The sequence below is a fragment of the Megascapheus bottae genome, chromosome 16, assembly GCF_031878675.1.
Source record: "Megascapheus bottae isolate mThoBot1 chromosome 16, mThoBot2.hap1, whole genome shotgun sequence".
In the NCBI taxonomy this organism is placed as follows: Eukaryota; Metazoa; Chordata; class Mammalia; order Rodentia; family Geomyidae; genus Megascapheus; species Megascapheus bottae.
In genome coordinates, this window is record NC_143524.1 from 44,584,854 (window position 1) to 44,599,066 (window position 14,213).

The 14,213-nt window shown below is 37.3% G+C and overlaps 1 protein-coding gene across 1 annotated transcript in view; it reads left to right on the plus strand.

Annotated features, from left to right (window-relative positions):
• Ppme1 (protein phosphatase methylesterase 1) overlaps positions 1–14,213 on the plus strand; it is a 35,967-nt gene that overhangs the window by 8,700 nt on the left and 13,054 nt on the right. Inside the window, exons 2-7 of the mRNA XM_090348416.1 lie at positions 1,444–1,537; positions 2,057–2,149; positions 7,454–7,511; positions 8,216–8,267; positions 8,894–9,048; positions 11,814–11,904. Coding sequence (XP_090204542.1) covers positions 1,444–1,537; positions 2,057–2,149; positions 7,454–7,511; positions 8,216–8,267; positions 8,894–9,048; positions 11,814–11,904 — 543 coding nt within the window. The remainder of the gene's footprint in view (positions 1–1,443; positions 1,538–2,056; positions 2,150–7,453; positions 7,512–8,215; positions 8,268–8,893; positions 9,049–11,813; positions 11,905–14,213) is intronic.

Below are 14,213 nucleotides of genomic sequence, written 5' to 3' on the forward strand. Positions count from 1 at the left end.
AAGCTTCAAAGCATTTGAAATTGTTTCTCATTCCAAATCATGTACTAGCTTCTACATTCCTAGCATTTGTATCTCATCCTGGGGAACTTTAAGAATTCTCAGATGAGAATCAGTTTGTATGACTGAAACTTCAAGTGTCAAAACCTTTTTTAACATCCCCAAAGTGGTTTTATTATTATAAAGATTGATCTGAACCAGTGCCTGGAACAGAGTAGATGTTCAATACTGTAAATATGTCACTGTTTACTATTTACCTTCTCTCTTGTAATTCTTTTCAATATTATGGACCCCAGGAATGCTTCTACAGTTTAAAGTGTCTTTCTTATACTTTTTATTCAGCCTTATGACATGTACAGGAAGATGTCTGACAAAAAGTAAATCTGCTACTGCTAAAACTCTGAATTTCTTCTATTACTAGGAAAAATAGTATAGAAATAGGGGAAGGCTTAGAATTTCTCTCCTATGTCACATCTAAGGATAAAGAGTAGTTTGAAAATGTACATCCTATTGATATTGATGACTTTTGTTTAAAATGTATGCTTTTCATGATTTTTTTTTTTTCTTTGCCAGTCCTGGGACTTAAACTGTGGACCTGGGCTCTGTCCCTGAGCTTCTTTTGCTTAAGGCTAACACTCTACAGGTTGAGCCACAGTGCTACTTACAGCTTAGTTTGTGAGTAGTTTATTGGAGATCAGAGTCTCATGGACTTTCCTGCTGGGGCTGACTTCAAATCACAATCCTCAGATCTCAGCCTCCTGAGTAGGTCAGAGTCTAGGTGTGAGCCACCAGCATCTGGTGTACACACTTTTTAATGCAAGTGGTAACATATGCATCATGCTGGTCTTCTTACTTAACCAATGTAACTTGTAGTGATGTATCCACATATGAAGAATTTTATCTGTTACATATTTGTAATTAAACATTGTTTCTATGTACTATAACATCATCAGGTTGTTTCCATTTCCTATTACTATAAATCAAATGCTGTATTGGATAGATAATTTCACTTTACTATGAACATATCTTAAGGTAAGTTACTCTAACTTCAAGATACTGATACCATTTTGCCTTCTGTGAAGGTCATACATTGACATGATGGGAAATGACTGTCATAAAAGGGTATAAGATTGAAAATGTAAGGAAATAATAGTGACTAAAAATTGTAGGAAGAATGATACTAGGATAGAAATTAGCTATGAATCCTATTAATAAATCTCAAGATTTTATAAATCTTAACTTATTTACTCTGAAATCTGCAGTTGGGCTTATAAATAAATTTTAATACAATGCTTTGTAATATGAACCCTTACTATCTTTGAGAGAAAATACTCCTGCTATTTTCATTTCAGATTTCACATTTATTTTGTTCTCATGCATAACTATTTTTGTCTTACTTAAAATGTGTATATGTTTCCATCTCTCACTCTCTTTTTTTCCCCTTAGCCCTGGAAGAAAGCGGGACTTTTCCCCTGTTTCTTGGAGTCAGTACTTTGAATCCATGGAAGATGTGGAAGTAGAGAATGAAACTGGCAAGGATATATCCTCTATAAAGCAGTTTATTCATTAGTAAGCTTAAAGTGTTGTTTTATAAGACATGTATAGCTACTTTTATTTCATTTTATTTCCCACCTGTTCTTTGTACAGAATAGAATGTTATCTATAAGTCTATGCCATTATCTTTCTTGGCTAAAATTGTCTAATGCTTAAGGAAGGGATTAAGAATGAAATTCCTGAAACTGATATACCTCATGTGGGTCATAGGAAATTTCAGAAGTCAAGTTTGTTGTACTGATTTCATTTCTGGAAACCAGGGACTATGTCTTCATTAGAGAAGGGAAGGATTATTTTTAATTTGAAAAGAAAAATGATCTACTGGTCCCAGACTTACACAAAGTTAATAACTCAGAAACATCTATTTAAATTTCTTTTAGGTTTGACTTTTATGGTCTTTACATGTAGCTTATTGCTGCCTAGATTTTGTTGTAGCCAGTATTGGTGTAATCATTTTTAAGGACCTCAATAAGAAAACAAATATGTTATCTTTAACTATTCATACACTTTTCGAGTTTACAAGAGTGGTTCCGAGGGTCCAGTCCTACTTCTATTGCATGGAGGAGGCCATTCTGCTCTTTCCTGGGCTGTGTTCACAGTAAGTTGTTAATAGTAGAAGTCAATGTTAGTGCAGTTTTCTTCTGGCTAAATTCTCATTGTCATTCATGTGCGTGTACGTGTGTATATATTGCATATATATATGAAACAGACATTTAGGCGCTTTAGAAAAGTCAATTTATTTGTTTTATTCAGAGTCCACATGGTACTCTGCACATTAAAAGGTCTTACAAATATTAGAAAAATGCTTCTTTTTTTTTTTGTGCTGGTCTCGAGTCTTAAACTTGCCCTGGGCTCTATTCCTTAGTTTCTTTGGCTCAAGATTTGTGCTCTACCACTTGAGCCACAGTGCCATTTCCAGCCTTTTCTGAGTAGTTTATTGGAGATAAGAATCTCATGGACTTTCCTGTCCTGGCTGACTTTGGATGGTGATCCTCAGATCTTAGCCTCTTCCCCAAGTAGTTAGTATTATAGACATGAGCCACCAGCACCCAGCTCCTGAGCCTCTTTTTGCTCAAGCTCGCACTCTTACTTTGAGCCACAGTGCCACGTTTTGCTTCTTCTGAGTAGTTTATTGGAGTCTTATGGACTTTCTTGCCTGGGTTGGCTTTGAACTGTAATCTTCAGATCTCAGTCTCAGTAACTATTATAGGCACAAATGCGACCCTAGCCAATAATATTCTCTCTCTCTCTCTCTCTCTCTCTCTCTCTCTCTCTCTCTCTCTCTCTCTCTCTCTCTCTCTTCCTTCTTTCTCTTTCTCTTTCTTTCTTTCTTTGTGATTATTTATATACTTTTTAGGGGTGTGGGGAGGTGCTTGTGAGCTACTTGGAAGTAAACAGTACCTACTCTGTAGTAGAGAATGTGGGTCTATATTAATACTGCCAGTCATAGACCTTACTTCTAGCCTTAACTCTATGGAGTGGGACAGCTCGTGTGCAAGATAATACTAGCAACATCTGTCTAAAATGACGTCAAACAAATACACATACTTCCTCTGTTGATCATTGTGGGGTCTGAGGGACCAAAGTTGGAAGCAAATGGGAATGAAAAGCTAGATAGCCAAATGACCCTGCAGACAATCACTTTTCTTGGATGCTGGCAGCAATCTGTATATATAAAGGCACTTTTATCTTTTCAATTAGACCTTTAGTTCATTGAGAAAAGTAAGGATGTCTTATTCATTCTTGTTTGCCTGGAATAGTTCTTGACACATAAATACTTAGACAATAGTTAAATGATTTGGCTCAGGGCTGGATCCCTAGGACCATTAAAAAGGGGAAAAAATGGCCTTTGTTTACCATTTCCTTCTCTTATTATAAGCCATATGATTTGTGCATAGGTACCAGACTGTCACATGTCTCTAGAAATATAATGGGATTTTATATTTTTCTAGTAGATAGATTCCCCTCCCCCTCCGTTGTGGGCCTTGAACTCTGGGCCAGACTGCCCTACCCCTTGAACCACAGGTCTGCTTCCTATTTTCTAGTGGTTAATTGGAGATAAAGAGTCTCATGGACTTAGTGCCTGGGCTGGCTTTGAACTGGGATCCTCAGATCTCAGCCTCCAGAGTAGCTAGGATTATAGGCATGGGCCACTGCACCAGGCAAGATAGGTTTTAAAAGGGGGAAACTATTTGAATTTTTTATTTGACCCCTAATACCCAGAATACCATTTCAGTTTTCAACATTTATTCATCTGTGTGTGTTTTTTTTTTTTTATTAATAACAACATACCACAGACAGGATAAGTGTTAAGGCTTATTTTACCTCAGATTTATGGATCTGCAAGGAGCACATCTGTTGATGACCTTCTTGCTTGTGGACTCCGAAGACAGTGGTGGGCCGTGAGACAAGCGGTTTGCATATGTCTAGTATGTGACTGATCTCTCTCCTTCCTGCAAAACCAACAGGAGTGCTGGGCAGAGTGGTGCCTATCTATTACCTGTGGAGAAGCCTGAAATAGGAGGCCAGCAGGAGGCTTATATATTAGGAGTTTCTTCCTTCCTTCTTTCATTCCTTCCTATTGCAGTTTGAACTCAGAACCTGGCACATATTTGGCTTGCTTAGCTGGCTGGTATTCTCCTACTTCAGCCATGTCTCCAGCCTGGCTTTTTTTCCCCCTGTTTTTTTTTTTGGTGTTGTTGTTGTTTTTTTAGAGAGTCTCATAGACTTTTCTGGCCCATCTGGCTTGGAACTGTGGTCCTCCATATTTTATCTTCCCTGGGTATTTGGCTTACAGGCATGAGCCACTTGTGCCTAGCATGTTGGTTGACTTCTGTTTCCACCATTAATTCAGATTAGTTTGGCAAATTCTATTGAACATATTTTGTGTTCCAGGTTTTGTATTGGATTGCTAAGGGTAAAAAAAATGAGTTTGCTGTCTAAAAAAATCATTTGGTTATCAAATATTTTGTAAACCCCTACTGTGAACCAAGCATCTTACTCAATTTTCTTGAATGAATCTGGATAACCTGATTAAGTTTCGAATTGAAATTCTCATGAAATGTGACCAACATACTGCAGTTCACACAGAATAAATAGTAAGAATCAAGACAATTTTGAAAAAGATCGATTATGCCAAAAAATACTCTAAAGTCGTATCACTTAGTATGTTTCTGAAAAGGAAAAATATTAAGTTTATACATAAAAAACAAATTTAATGATGAAACTAACAACCCAAATGAATGAAAGGGCTAAATTTAAAAAAAAAAATTAACTATTAGACTATTATATATCATGGGGCAGGTCTTCTTAAATTTGGCCAAAAGAAGTAAAAGTCATAGTTAGGCATAGTGATACATATCCAAAAGCCCATTATTAGGCGATTTTGTTAGGCAGGTTGGGTTGGAGAACTTAGAGCCTGGTAGCTTACCTTTACATATTGTCTCTGTCATTTATTAGCTCTTTGGACATAGCTGGATTACTAAATCTCTCTGTTTGAAAGGATGAAAATAATTTATTTGCAGTACTTTGATTGTTACCTGGCTGACATATAGTAAGATTTAATAAAAATTAGCTATTACTACTAATGTTGCCCATTTTGCTTTCACCACAGACTCTAGCAAGAAAATTATTAGTCTGTCTTAATTTGTTGCTTGAACTTATTTCTTCAGCAGCAAAACTGTACTGTTTGAGACAAATCTAAAAGTACCTACCATAGACATGTTCTGACACTTTTCTGTTATCTATAAAGCACACGATATTCTGTGCATTTATTTTGCTCATTTTCTCCCCTTCGTCTCCCTTTGGAAAGCAAGGTCATTGCCTACCTTTTTCAGTACTATAATTCCATCACTCAATTGGTACCCAGTTTTTAGTTGTCATTTAGAAAGATTTATTTGAAAATCAATGAAAAAATATTTTTAATCTCATCAGTATTTTTTGATTGACGTATGTGGTTAAAATCATTATTTTCAAAGATAAAGGTTGAAACTGACAATTAGCTCAAGTATGCACTTTGTTGTATGAGCTTAGTTCTAACTTTTTAAAGTGTGGAACAATCAAGAAGTTTCACTCAATTTTTCCCCTTTGTATCTAAAATATGGATTTTATTTGACATACAAGGTTTAATTCCTACAACAATGCATTAAATAACTCCAAGAACAAGGGCTGGGAGTTTGGCCTAGTGGTAGAGTGCTTGCCTAGCATGCATGAAGACCCAGGTTCCATTCCTCGGTACCACATATATAGAAAAAGCTGAAAGTGGTGTTGTGACTCCAGAGGTAGAACTTTAGCCTTAAGAAAGGCCAATGTGGCTGGGAGTTTGGTCTAGTGTTAAGAGTGCTTGCCTAGCATGCACCAAGACCTGGGTTTGATTCCTCAGTACCACATACATAGAAAAAAGCCAGAAGGGTGGGGGTGGGTGGAGGGAAATGGGGACTAAGACATGAGAATGGGTATCAATGTATGTGAATTAATGCACCTTCCATCTGGCGAATGTAATGTAACCCTTCTATTAATTACAATAAAAATGATATAAAAAAAGAAAAAGAAAAAAGCCAGAAGTGGTGCTGAGGCTCAAGTGGTAGAGCTCTAGCTTTGAGAAAGGCCAAGGACAGTATTCAGGCCCTGAGCTCAAGCCCAGGACTGGAAAATAATAATAATGATAATAATAATAATAAGTAGAAAATAAAGTTTAAAAAAATTTTTAAAAAGCTCAAGGAGAGTACTCAGGCCCTGAGTTCAAGCCCCATGACTGGTAAAAACGACAACAAAGAACAAATAATATTGTAGAATTTCAGTTTAATATTATCTTTTCATTAAGTAACAGAAGTAGAAAGATTTAATTTTCTAGATGTTTTAAATGTAACTTAGGAAAATTGAGATGTGGCTGAAGTGGTAGAGCACTACCAGCCTTGAGTGAAAAATGCCAAGCTAGAGCAGGAGATCCTGAATTCAGTTCCTAGTACCAGCACAAACAAATGTAACAAACATTGTTACATTGGTAATATGTAACAAGGTAATTTACTTGATTCTAGTTGTGTTTTGCTACTAACTTATGTGATCCTGAACAAATAATTTTCTTTTAGTCCTAGTTTTCTCATTTTAAAAACCTGAGAGTAGACTAGACTGTTCTTCCTCATCTCCCACCACCTTACCTTGTGCTGGTCAGGAGCTTGAACTTGGTGCCTGGGCATTGTCCCTAAGCTTTTTTTGTTTGTTTTGCTCAAGGATGACTTTCTACCACGAGACACAGCTCAACTTCTGGTTTCTTGTAGTTAATGGAGTCTCATGGACTTTGCTGCTTAGGCTGGCTTTGAAAGGTGATCTTCATCTCAGATCCCAGCATCCTAACTAGTTAGGTTACAGATATGAGCCAGCTCTAGAAAATTCTCTAATTTCGTTCTTAATACTGGCAAAGTTTATATATACTGGTAAAAATTGTAGATACTAATGTAGCTATCCTAGGTGACCGGTAGTTTGTATAATTTGTACTGATATTTAGGGTATGTGTTGATGATGATGATGTCCTAGGCAAAAATGTAAACAAGACTCTTAGAGGATGTGCTCTCTAGAGTAGAGAAAGTATATCCAAGGATTATCAAAACCATATGTAATAGCCTGAGGGTCATCATCTAAAAGTGCAATGGCTTGTGCTTCTGGAATGGCTAGAAGTTAGATTTAAAGGTGGACTTAAGTGGAAAAAGCCTATTTTGAATTTGAATCTGACCACAATATATACCAAAAAAGCAGAGAATCATTGTTCTTTTATTATATTTAAGAGAAGAAAGTTTTATTTTAGTACTTTGAATTCTAATAGCTGCTTATTCAACGATGTTTATTGGTAGATTGAACAAATTTTCTATTCCACATGTATCTTATTACTTTTTTTTTTAACCTCTAGGCAGCAATCATTAGTAGAGTTCAATGTAGGATTGTGGCTTTGGATCTGCGAGGTCATGGTGAGTAGTTTGTTTTGTTTTGTTTTATAGTGTTGGTAATGTAAAGTACTTCTTAGTTAGCCATTGACTCAATAGTACAGTCACCAAGCTCATTTGAATAAACCTAACTATAAATTTCAGTGAAGACATAAAGTAACCCAGTGTCTCCATTTGGTTATATTTGGAGAAGTCTGAGCTTCTAGGAAGGTTACTTGTAATTATCCTCTTTGGACTGACTAATCATGAGTATTGGTAATATAAAAGATCCTTGCTAAATTTGTCATATAAAATTATGAGTGACTGAGAGTTTGGTCTAGTGGTGGAGTGCTTGTCTAGCATGCACAAAGACCCGGGTTCAATTCCTCAGTTCTACATACATAGAAAAAGCTGGAAGTGGTGCTGTAGTTCAAGTGTTAGAGCTCTAACCTTGAGGAAAGCCCAAGGGTAGTGCTCAGGTCTTGAGTGTAGTCCCCAGGACTGGAAAACAAATAAATAAAATTATGAAATTCCATTTCATCATTTAAAGGTGAAATTTTTAAAGGAGAATACTGTTTGTTTGTTTGCCAATCGCGTTTTCTAGAGGTTAATTGCCTCGGCTGGCTTTGAACTTTGATCCTCAGATCTTAGCCTCCTGAGTAGCTAGGATTACAGGAGTGATCCATCTCGCCCAGCTGTTTTTATAATTCTTATTCATGGAAATTCATTTCTAAAATATTTTCTTTTAGGTGAAACAAAAGTCAAGAATTCTGAAGACCTATCCGCAGAAACAATGGCAAAGTAAGGAACCAAATATTGCTTACAGATTGCCTGCCTCTCATTGCTGGTATAAGTAGTAGGGTAGCTGATGAGGTGTGGGACAGATTAACACAGAAAATTTTACTTCTTTTCTGTATGTTTAGTTTATATTTCTATTTAATCTGTATAAAGAAACCTTCATCTTTGGAAATGAACATCTCATAGACTTCCATGCCCAGGCTGGGTTGGAACCAAGATCCTCAGATCTCAGCCTCCTGAGTAGTTATGATTACAGACATGAGCCACTGCACCCAGCTTCTTCTTGTGCTTCTAAGCTTCATTCTAGTCTATATGGGGAAACTGAGGCATAGAGTAATTGAATTATTTGCTTAGAGCTTCAAGCTTAGTTTCATAATAAAAGTATGTTTATGTCATTGTGTGATGAACAGAGCACATGTAATGTAAAGAAAAATTGGGTTAGTTCTTAATCTGACATTTATCAGGAGAGGTAGGGATATGGATACTTGCATAGAATATAGGGATTGTGTTTATTAGCTATTCTTGTAAGGGGCATTTCCTGTGATTTTAGTTATTGCCAAAAGGAAGGAGCTGAAAAGGAAGCTAGTGTTGTTTGAGAGCATTCCCAGCTTTTGATTTTTCCTTTGCAGAGATGTTGGCAATGTAGTTGAAGCCATGTATGGAGACCTCCCTCCTCCAATTATGTTGATTGGACATAGCATGGGTGGGGCTATTGCAGTACACACAGCATCATCTAACCTGGTGCCAAGCCTCCTGGGTCTGTGTATGATTGATGTTGTGGAAGGTAAGTATTCTTAGTGCTAAACAAATCAGAATCATTAACAGTTCAGAAACATCCATAGTAAATTACCATGTTTTAAGTGATTGTCAATTATATTCATCTTGAAGTATGTCTATTCATAAGTGGATTTCTCACTGTTGAACTGAGTCTCCTTGTGATCCAACATACTCTTTAAAAATTATCTAAAGCTCTTCATTAAAGTGTGTGTGTATGTGTGTGTGTGTGTGTGTGCGCGTGTGTGTGCGCGTGTGCGTGTGTGTATTTGTATGTGTGGTGGTCCTAGGGCATGAACTCAGAGCCTAGGCACTGTCTTTGAGCATTGCTGCTCAAGGCTAACACTTGTGTTTAAGTCATGCACCGCTTTACTTCCTGCTTTTTGGCGGTTAATTGGAGAAAAGATTCTTAGAGACTTTCCTGCCTGGTCTGGCTTTGAACAGTGATCCTCAGATATCAGCTTCCTGAGTAGCTAGGTTTACATGAGAGAGCCATTGGTATACTGTTTATTAATATATTTCTATGGCTGTGTATTTTTTAATGAAAAGATTTTATTAGCACTGATTTATTTATTTATTTATTTGCCAGTCCTGGGCTTGAGCTCAGGGCCTGAGCACTGTCCTTGACTTTCTCAAGGCTAGATCTCTACCACTTGAGCCTCAGCACCACTTCCGGCATTTTTCTATGTATTTGGTACTGAGGAATTGAACCCAAGTCTTTGTGCATGCTAGGCAAGCACTTTACCACTAGGCCAAATTCCCAGCCCCAGCACTGATTTTTTTACATCATATTTCAAATTTAACAAGTATTCAAGAATGGAATCTCCATATGCAATCACTGGCACATAAATTTAAGAACAAAATTAAAATTAAGCTGAGAGTTTATATGTCACAGATATGTATATATATATATATTGATATATATTTCAGTATGTCTATGGAATATATATTCCATCATAGATTTATATGTCTGTATAGTTCTATTTATATCTCCAAGTTCATCTCAATGACCTTGAGTACCCAAGTATTCAGTCATCACTGTTGTACTGTTTGGATGTATTATCCACATATCAACGAGACCATGCGCCTTTTGTTGCTTGATCTTGGCTTATCTCACTCAACATGATTTGCTCTAGTTTCATCTACTTCCCAGTGAATGCCATTATTCTTTATTCTTTTATTTATTTTTTTACCAGTCCTGGGGCTTGAACTCAGGGCCTGAGCACTATCCTTGGCCTTTTTCCTCAAGGCTAGCACTCTACCACTTGAGCCACAGCACCACTTCTGGCTTTTTTTTCTATGTAAGTAATACTAAGGAATTGAACCCCAGTCTTGGTGCATGCTAGGCAAGCACTCTACCACTAGGTGAAACTCTTGGCCAAATGCCATTATTTTATCTTGTCTGTTGGCTATGTAGACTCCCATTGTATATATGTTCCACATTTTTTTGTATCCCTCAATCTGTTGTGGGGACATCTGGATTGTTTCCATTGCTTGGCTGTTATGAATAGTGCAGCGATGAACATGACTGCGCAGGTGTCCTTAATCATATCCTGGCTTATGATGCTTAGGGTAGATATGTGGCTCTATATTTTGATCAGATACGTGTCCCCTGATTTCATTGTTTGGAAAAAGCTTCCATATTTCTATGACTAACCCTAAGAAGTATATTACTGCTTATACAAGTCAGCCATATTTACTCGTATTTGTAGACAGAAATGAGGGCCATATTGGAAACTCTGTATCCTGTTAGATTTCTGACATTTTTTTTTTTTTTTTTGCCAGTCCTGGGCCTTGAACTAAGGGCCTTGGGCTTTCTCAAGGCTGGAGCTCTACCACTTGAGCCATAGCACTGCTTCCAGTTTTTTTTTTGCCAAAGAATCACAGGTCTTCATGAAAGCTAGGCAAGCACTCTACTGCTCAGCCAAACTCCTGGCCTTAGTCTTGACATTTTTTTGTACTTAATTTAAATTTCTCATAAACTTTACCAAATCTGTTGTCATTGGGGGCAGATACATGTAGTTGACTCCATGTTAATTTTTTTGTTATTTTGACAACATACCTGATATAAACGATTTAATATAGATAGTAAATATTTATTTTGGCTCACATCTTCAGAGATTTCAGCCCATGGTCAGCTGGCTTTAAAAAAAAATTGTTTTAATGTTTGTCTTGGGGCTTGAACTTGGAGCCTAGGCACTGTCCCTAAGCATTTTTTGCTCAAGCCCAGCACCCTACTACTCAAGCCACAGTTCCACTTCTGACTTGTTGGTAGTTTGTTAGAGATAAGAGTTTCCAGGTTAGCTTCGAACTATGATCCATAGAGCTCAGCCTCCTGAGTAGAAAGTATTACAGGTTTGAGCTACCAGCACCTAGCTTGGTCTGTTGTCTTTGAAAGAGTGTGGTAAGGCAGAATGTTGTTATGAGGCCATAACAAATGTAGAGTGGTAGAGTGAATAGAGCAAAACTGCCCAAAAAGCAGGGAGAGAAAGTAAAGGACTGGCAACAAAATACATTTAGGGGCACACCTTCTAGTTACCCGCTCCAACTAGGCCCCATATACTAATAGGCTATTCAGTATGTACTTATCAGTGGATTTCCCACTGATGAACTGAGGCCCCTCATGATGCAATCGCTACTCTAGTGTCAGATTAGGGACCAAACTTCAGTATTAAGAGCCAGTTTTGGAGAAATACTTCATATTCAACTATACTCCTCATTAAGTGTAATTGTTTAGAATAAGTACTGTAGTTAAAATTTTTGTTTAATATCCAGGTACAGCTATGGATGCACTCAATAGCATGCAGAACTTTTTACGTGGTCGTCCTAAAACCTTCAAGTCTCTGGAGAATGCTATTGAATGGAGGTAACTCACAAATTTACATTGTCTTAATTTTAAATGATAAATTACAGCTTTTCCTTTTTGTCACCTCAGGCACTTAAGTCCAAAGAAACAGGTTACTTTCTAAGCTTTTTTTGTAAGAGTATACTAGGAAGTATTTAAAAAACAGGCTTTAGGAAAAAAAAAAATACAGCATTGAATTCCTTGCCAGAGCAATAAATAAGAGAAAGATATAAAAGCAATCCAAGGGGCCAGGAGTTTGGCCTAGTGGTTAAAGTGCTTGCCTAGCATGCATGAAGACCCGGGTTCAATTCCTTGGTACCACATACATAGAAAAAAGCCGGAAGTGGTGCTGAGGTTCAAGTGGTAGAGCTCTAGCCTTGAGAAAGTCCAAAAAAAAGCAATCCAAATAGGGAAGGGAGAAGTCAAACTATCCCTATTTGTAGGTGATATGATACTATATCAAAATACATTATATTCTTAGATTGACATAGAGAATTGAAACCCCTTTGTACAATTACTTAAAGATAATTAAAACAAAAATCCTGAGGTTTGAACCCTGGGCCTCTTGCTCCCTTGTGCCTAAGGTTGTAATGCCTGAGCGATTCCTCAGGATTTGGTGAGTTATCTAAAGCCTGTCCTTTTCCAGTGAAGAGTAATATCTCCTAGGACCTAAGTAATTATGGGTCTTATTTCTGCCTCTTAAGTTGAGAGCTTAGACTAGGTGGTCTCTAAGGCCTTTCCCAACTTTGATGCCCCATAGTTCTAGATTCACTTCCTGTTTTTCAGATACAATGATAGAGAAACGTAGGATGGATGTAAGTTCTGTTTTCTAGAAGCTGGGGCTGGAATAAATAAAAACCTTGGGGCTAAATAGTTTATTAAAAAATTCAACTGGGTGCGGTGGCTCATGCCTGTAATCCTAACTACCCAGGAGAGTAGATCTGAGGATCAAAGTTCAAAGCCAAGCCCGGGCATAAAAGGACCTGAGACTCTATCTCCAATTAACTCCAAGTGAGGCTTGGCTCAAGGGTAGGGCAGTAGCTTTGAGATGAAGAGCTCAGGGATAGCACCCAGGCCAAGGTCAAGCCCCATGACCCACCCCCCAAAAAAATTATAACAAAATTGCCTGTGGCTTCTACTTAAAGGATGTTCAATAATGAATATATTCTTTATAAAATATACTTTGTTATAAAAGATAAAGATTCAAAAATGAATAGTATTTCTCCCAACAAGGAAATGTCTTAGAATAAACTGTCTTAACCGTCTCAACTTCCTACTTAATCTTCAAAATCTATCTCTAGTCCCCTTTCTAGATTGCTTTCTGTAGCTCCTAAAAGTTGCCAGATAACTCTGTCACTAAACTTGCTAGAGATTTTTATATTGTATTGTTTACCCCTAAAGCCCTGCACTTCTTCCTTGAGGGCATGCTGATATTGTTTATTTTCATTAATGTCTATCTTAAAGTCTGTATCATATGGGCAGAAACTGTTACCTGTTTCTTTTATACTTTCATGAGTATAGAGTATATTGCTGGCTATCCTAGCAAGCAGAATTTGTTGGCTAACTAAATCAGGTATATCAAGTAGAAATAAACAACCTATAAGGCATATCCAGGGTAATTTTTCTAGGACAGAGGGACTTGTACTAGCATACAGCTTTTCAGAGTGCTGTTTGTCTTGACTGAGATTGCTCTACTACCCAGGTGTTTACTGCTTATGACACAAGAATCCTGTTCTTGGGAAGCCATGGCACTGAATATTGAGCATGCAATTGCTACCAACTTAGCATGTACCCTGCCTGTTTTTCCCAATAATAAACAATGAGAAAATTAATTTAGGTGTGTCTCAGTTATCTGAATTTTTCCTTTTTCCAAATTTTAAGCATACATTTAATTATAATCTTTTTTCTTTAACATGAGTTTGTGCTGAGGATGGAATAGAGGACTTTGAGCAAGCCAGGGAAGCAGTCTATCTACAACCAGCTATCCCCATCCCCTAATCCACATTACTTTTGTTTTTGGTGCTACTGAGGTTTGAACTCAGGGCCTCACACTTTGTAAGCAAGAAGCAAGTGTTCTCCCATTTCAGCCATACCCACAGCCCCTTATTATTATTTTTCAGATAGAGTCTCACACTTTTGCTGAGGTCATACATTGGACCACACCTATAATATTCCTAGTTCTGCTGCTCTTGTAGCTAGTATCACAACATTACCTATCATGCCTAGCTGACCACCCTTTTAAATTTTGCTTAATTTCTTTTCTTTTTTTTTTTTTTGCCAGTCCTGGGCTTGGGCTCAGGGCCTGAGCACTGTCCTTGGGTTTTCTCAAG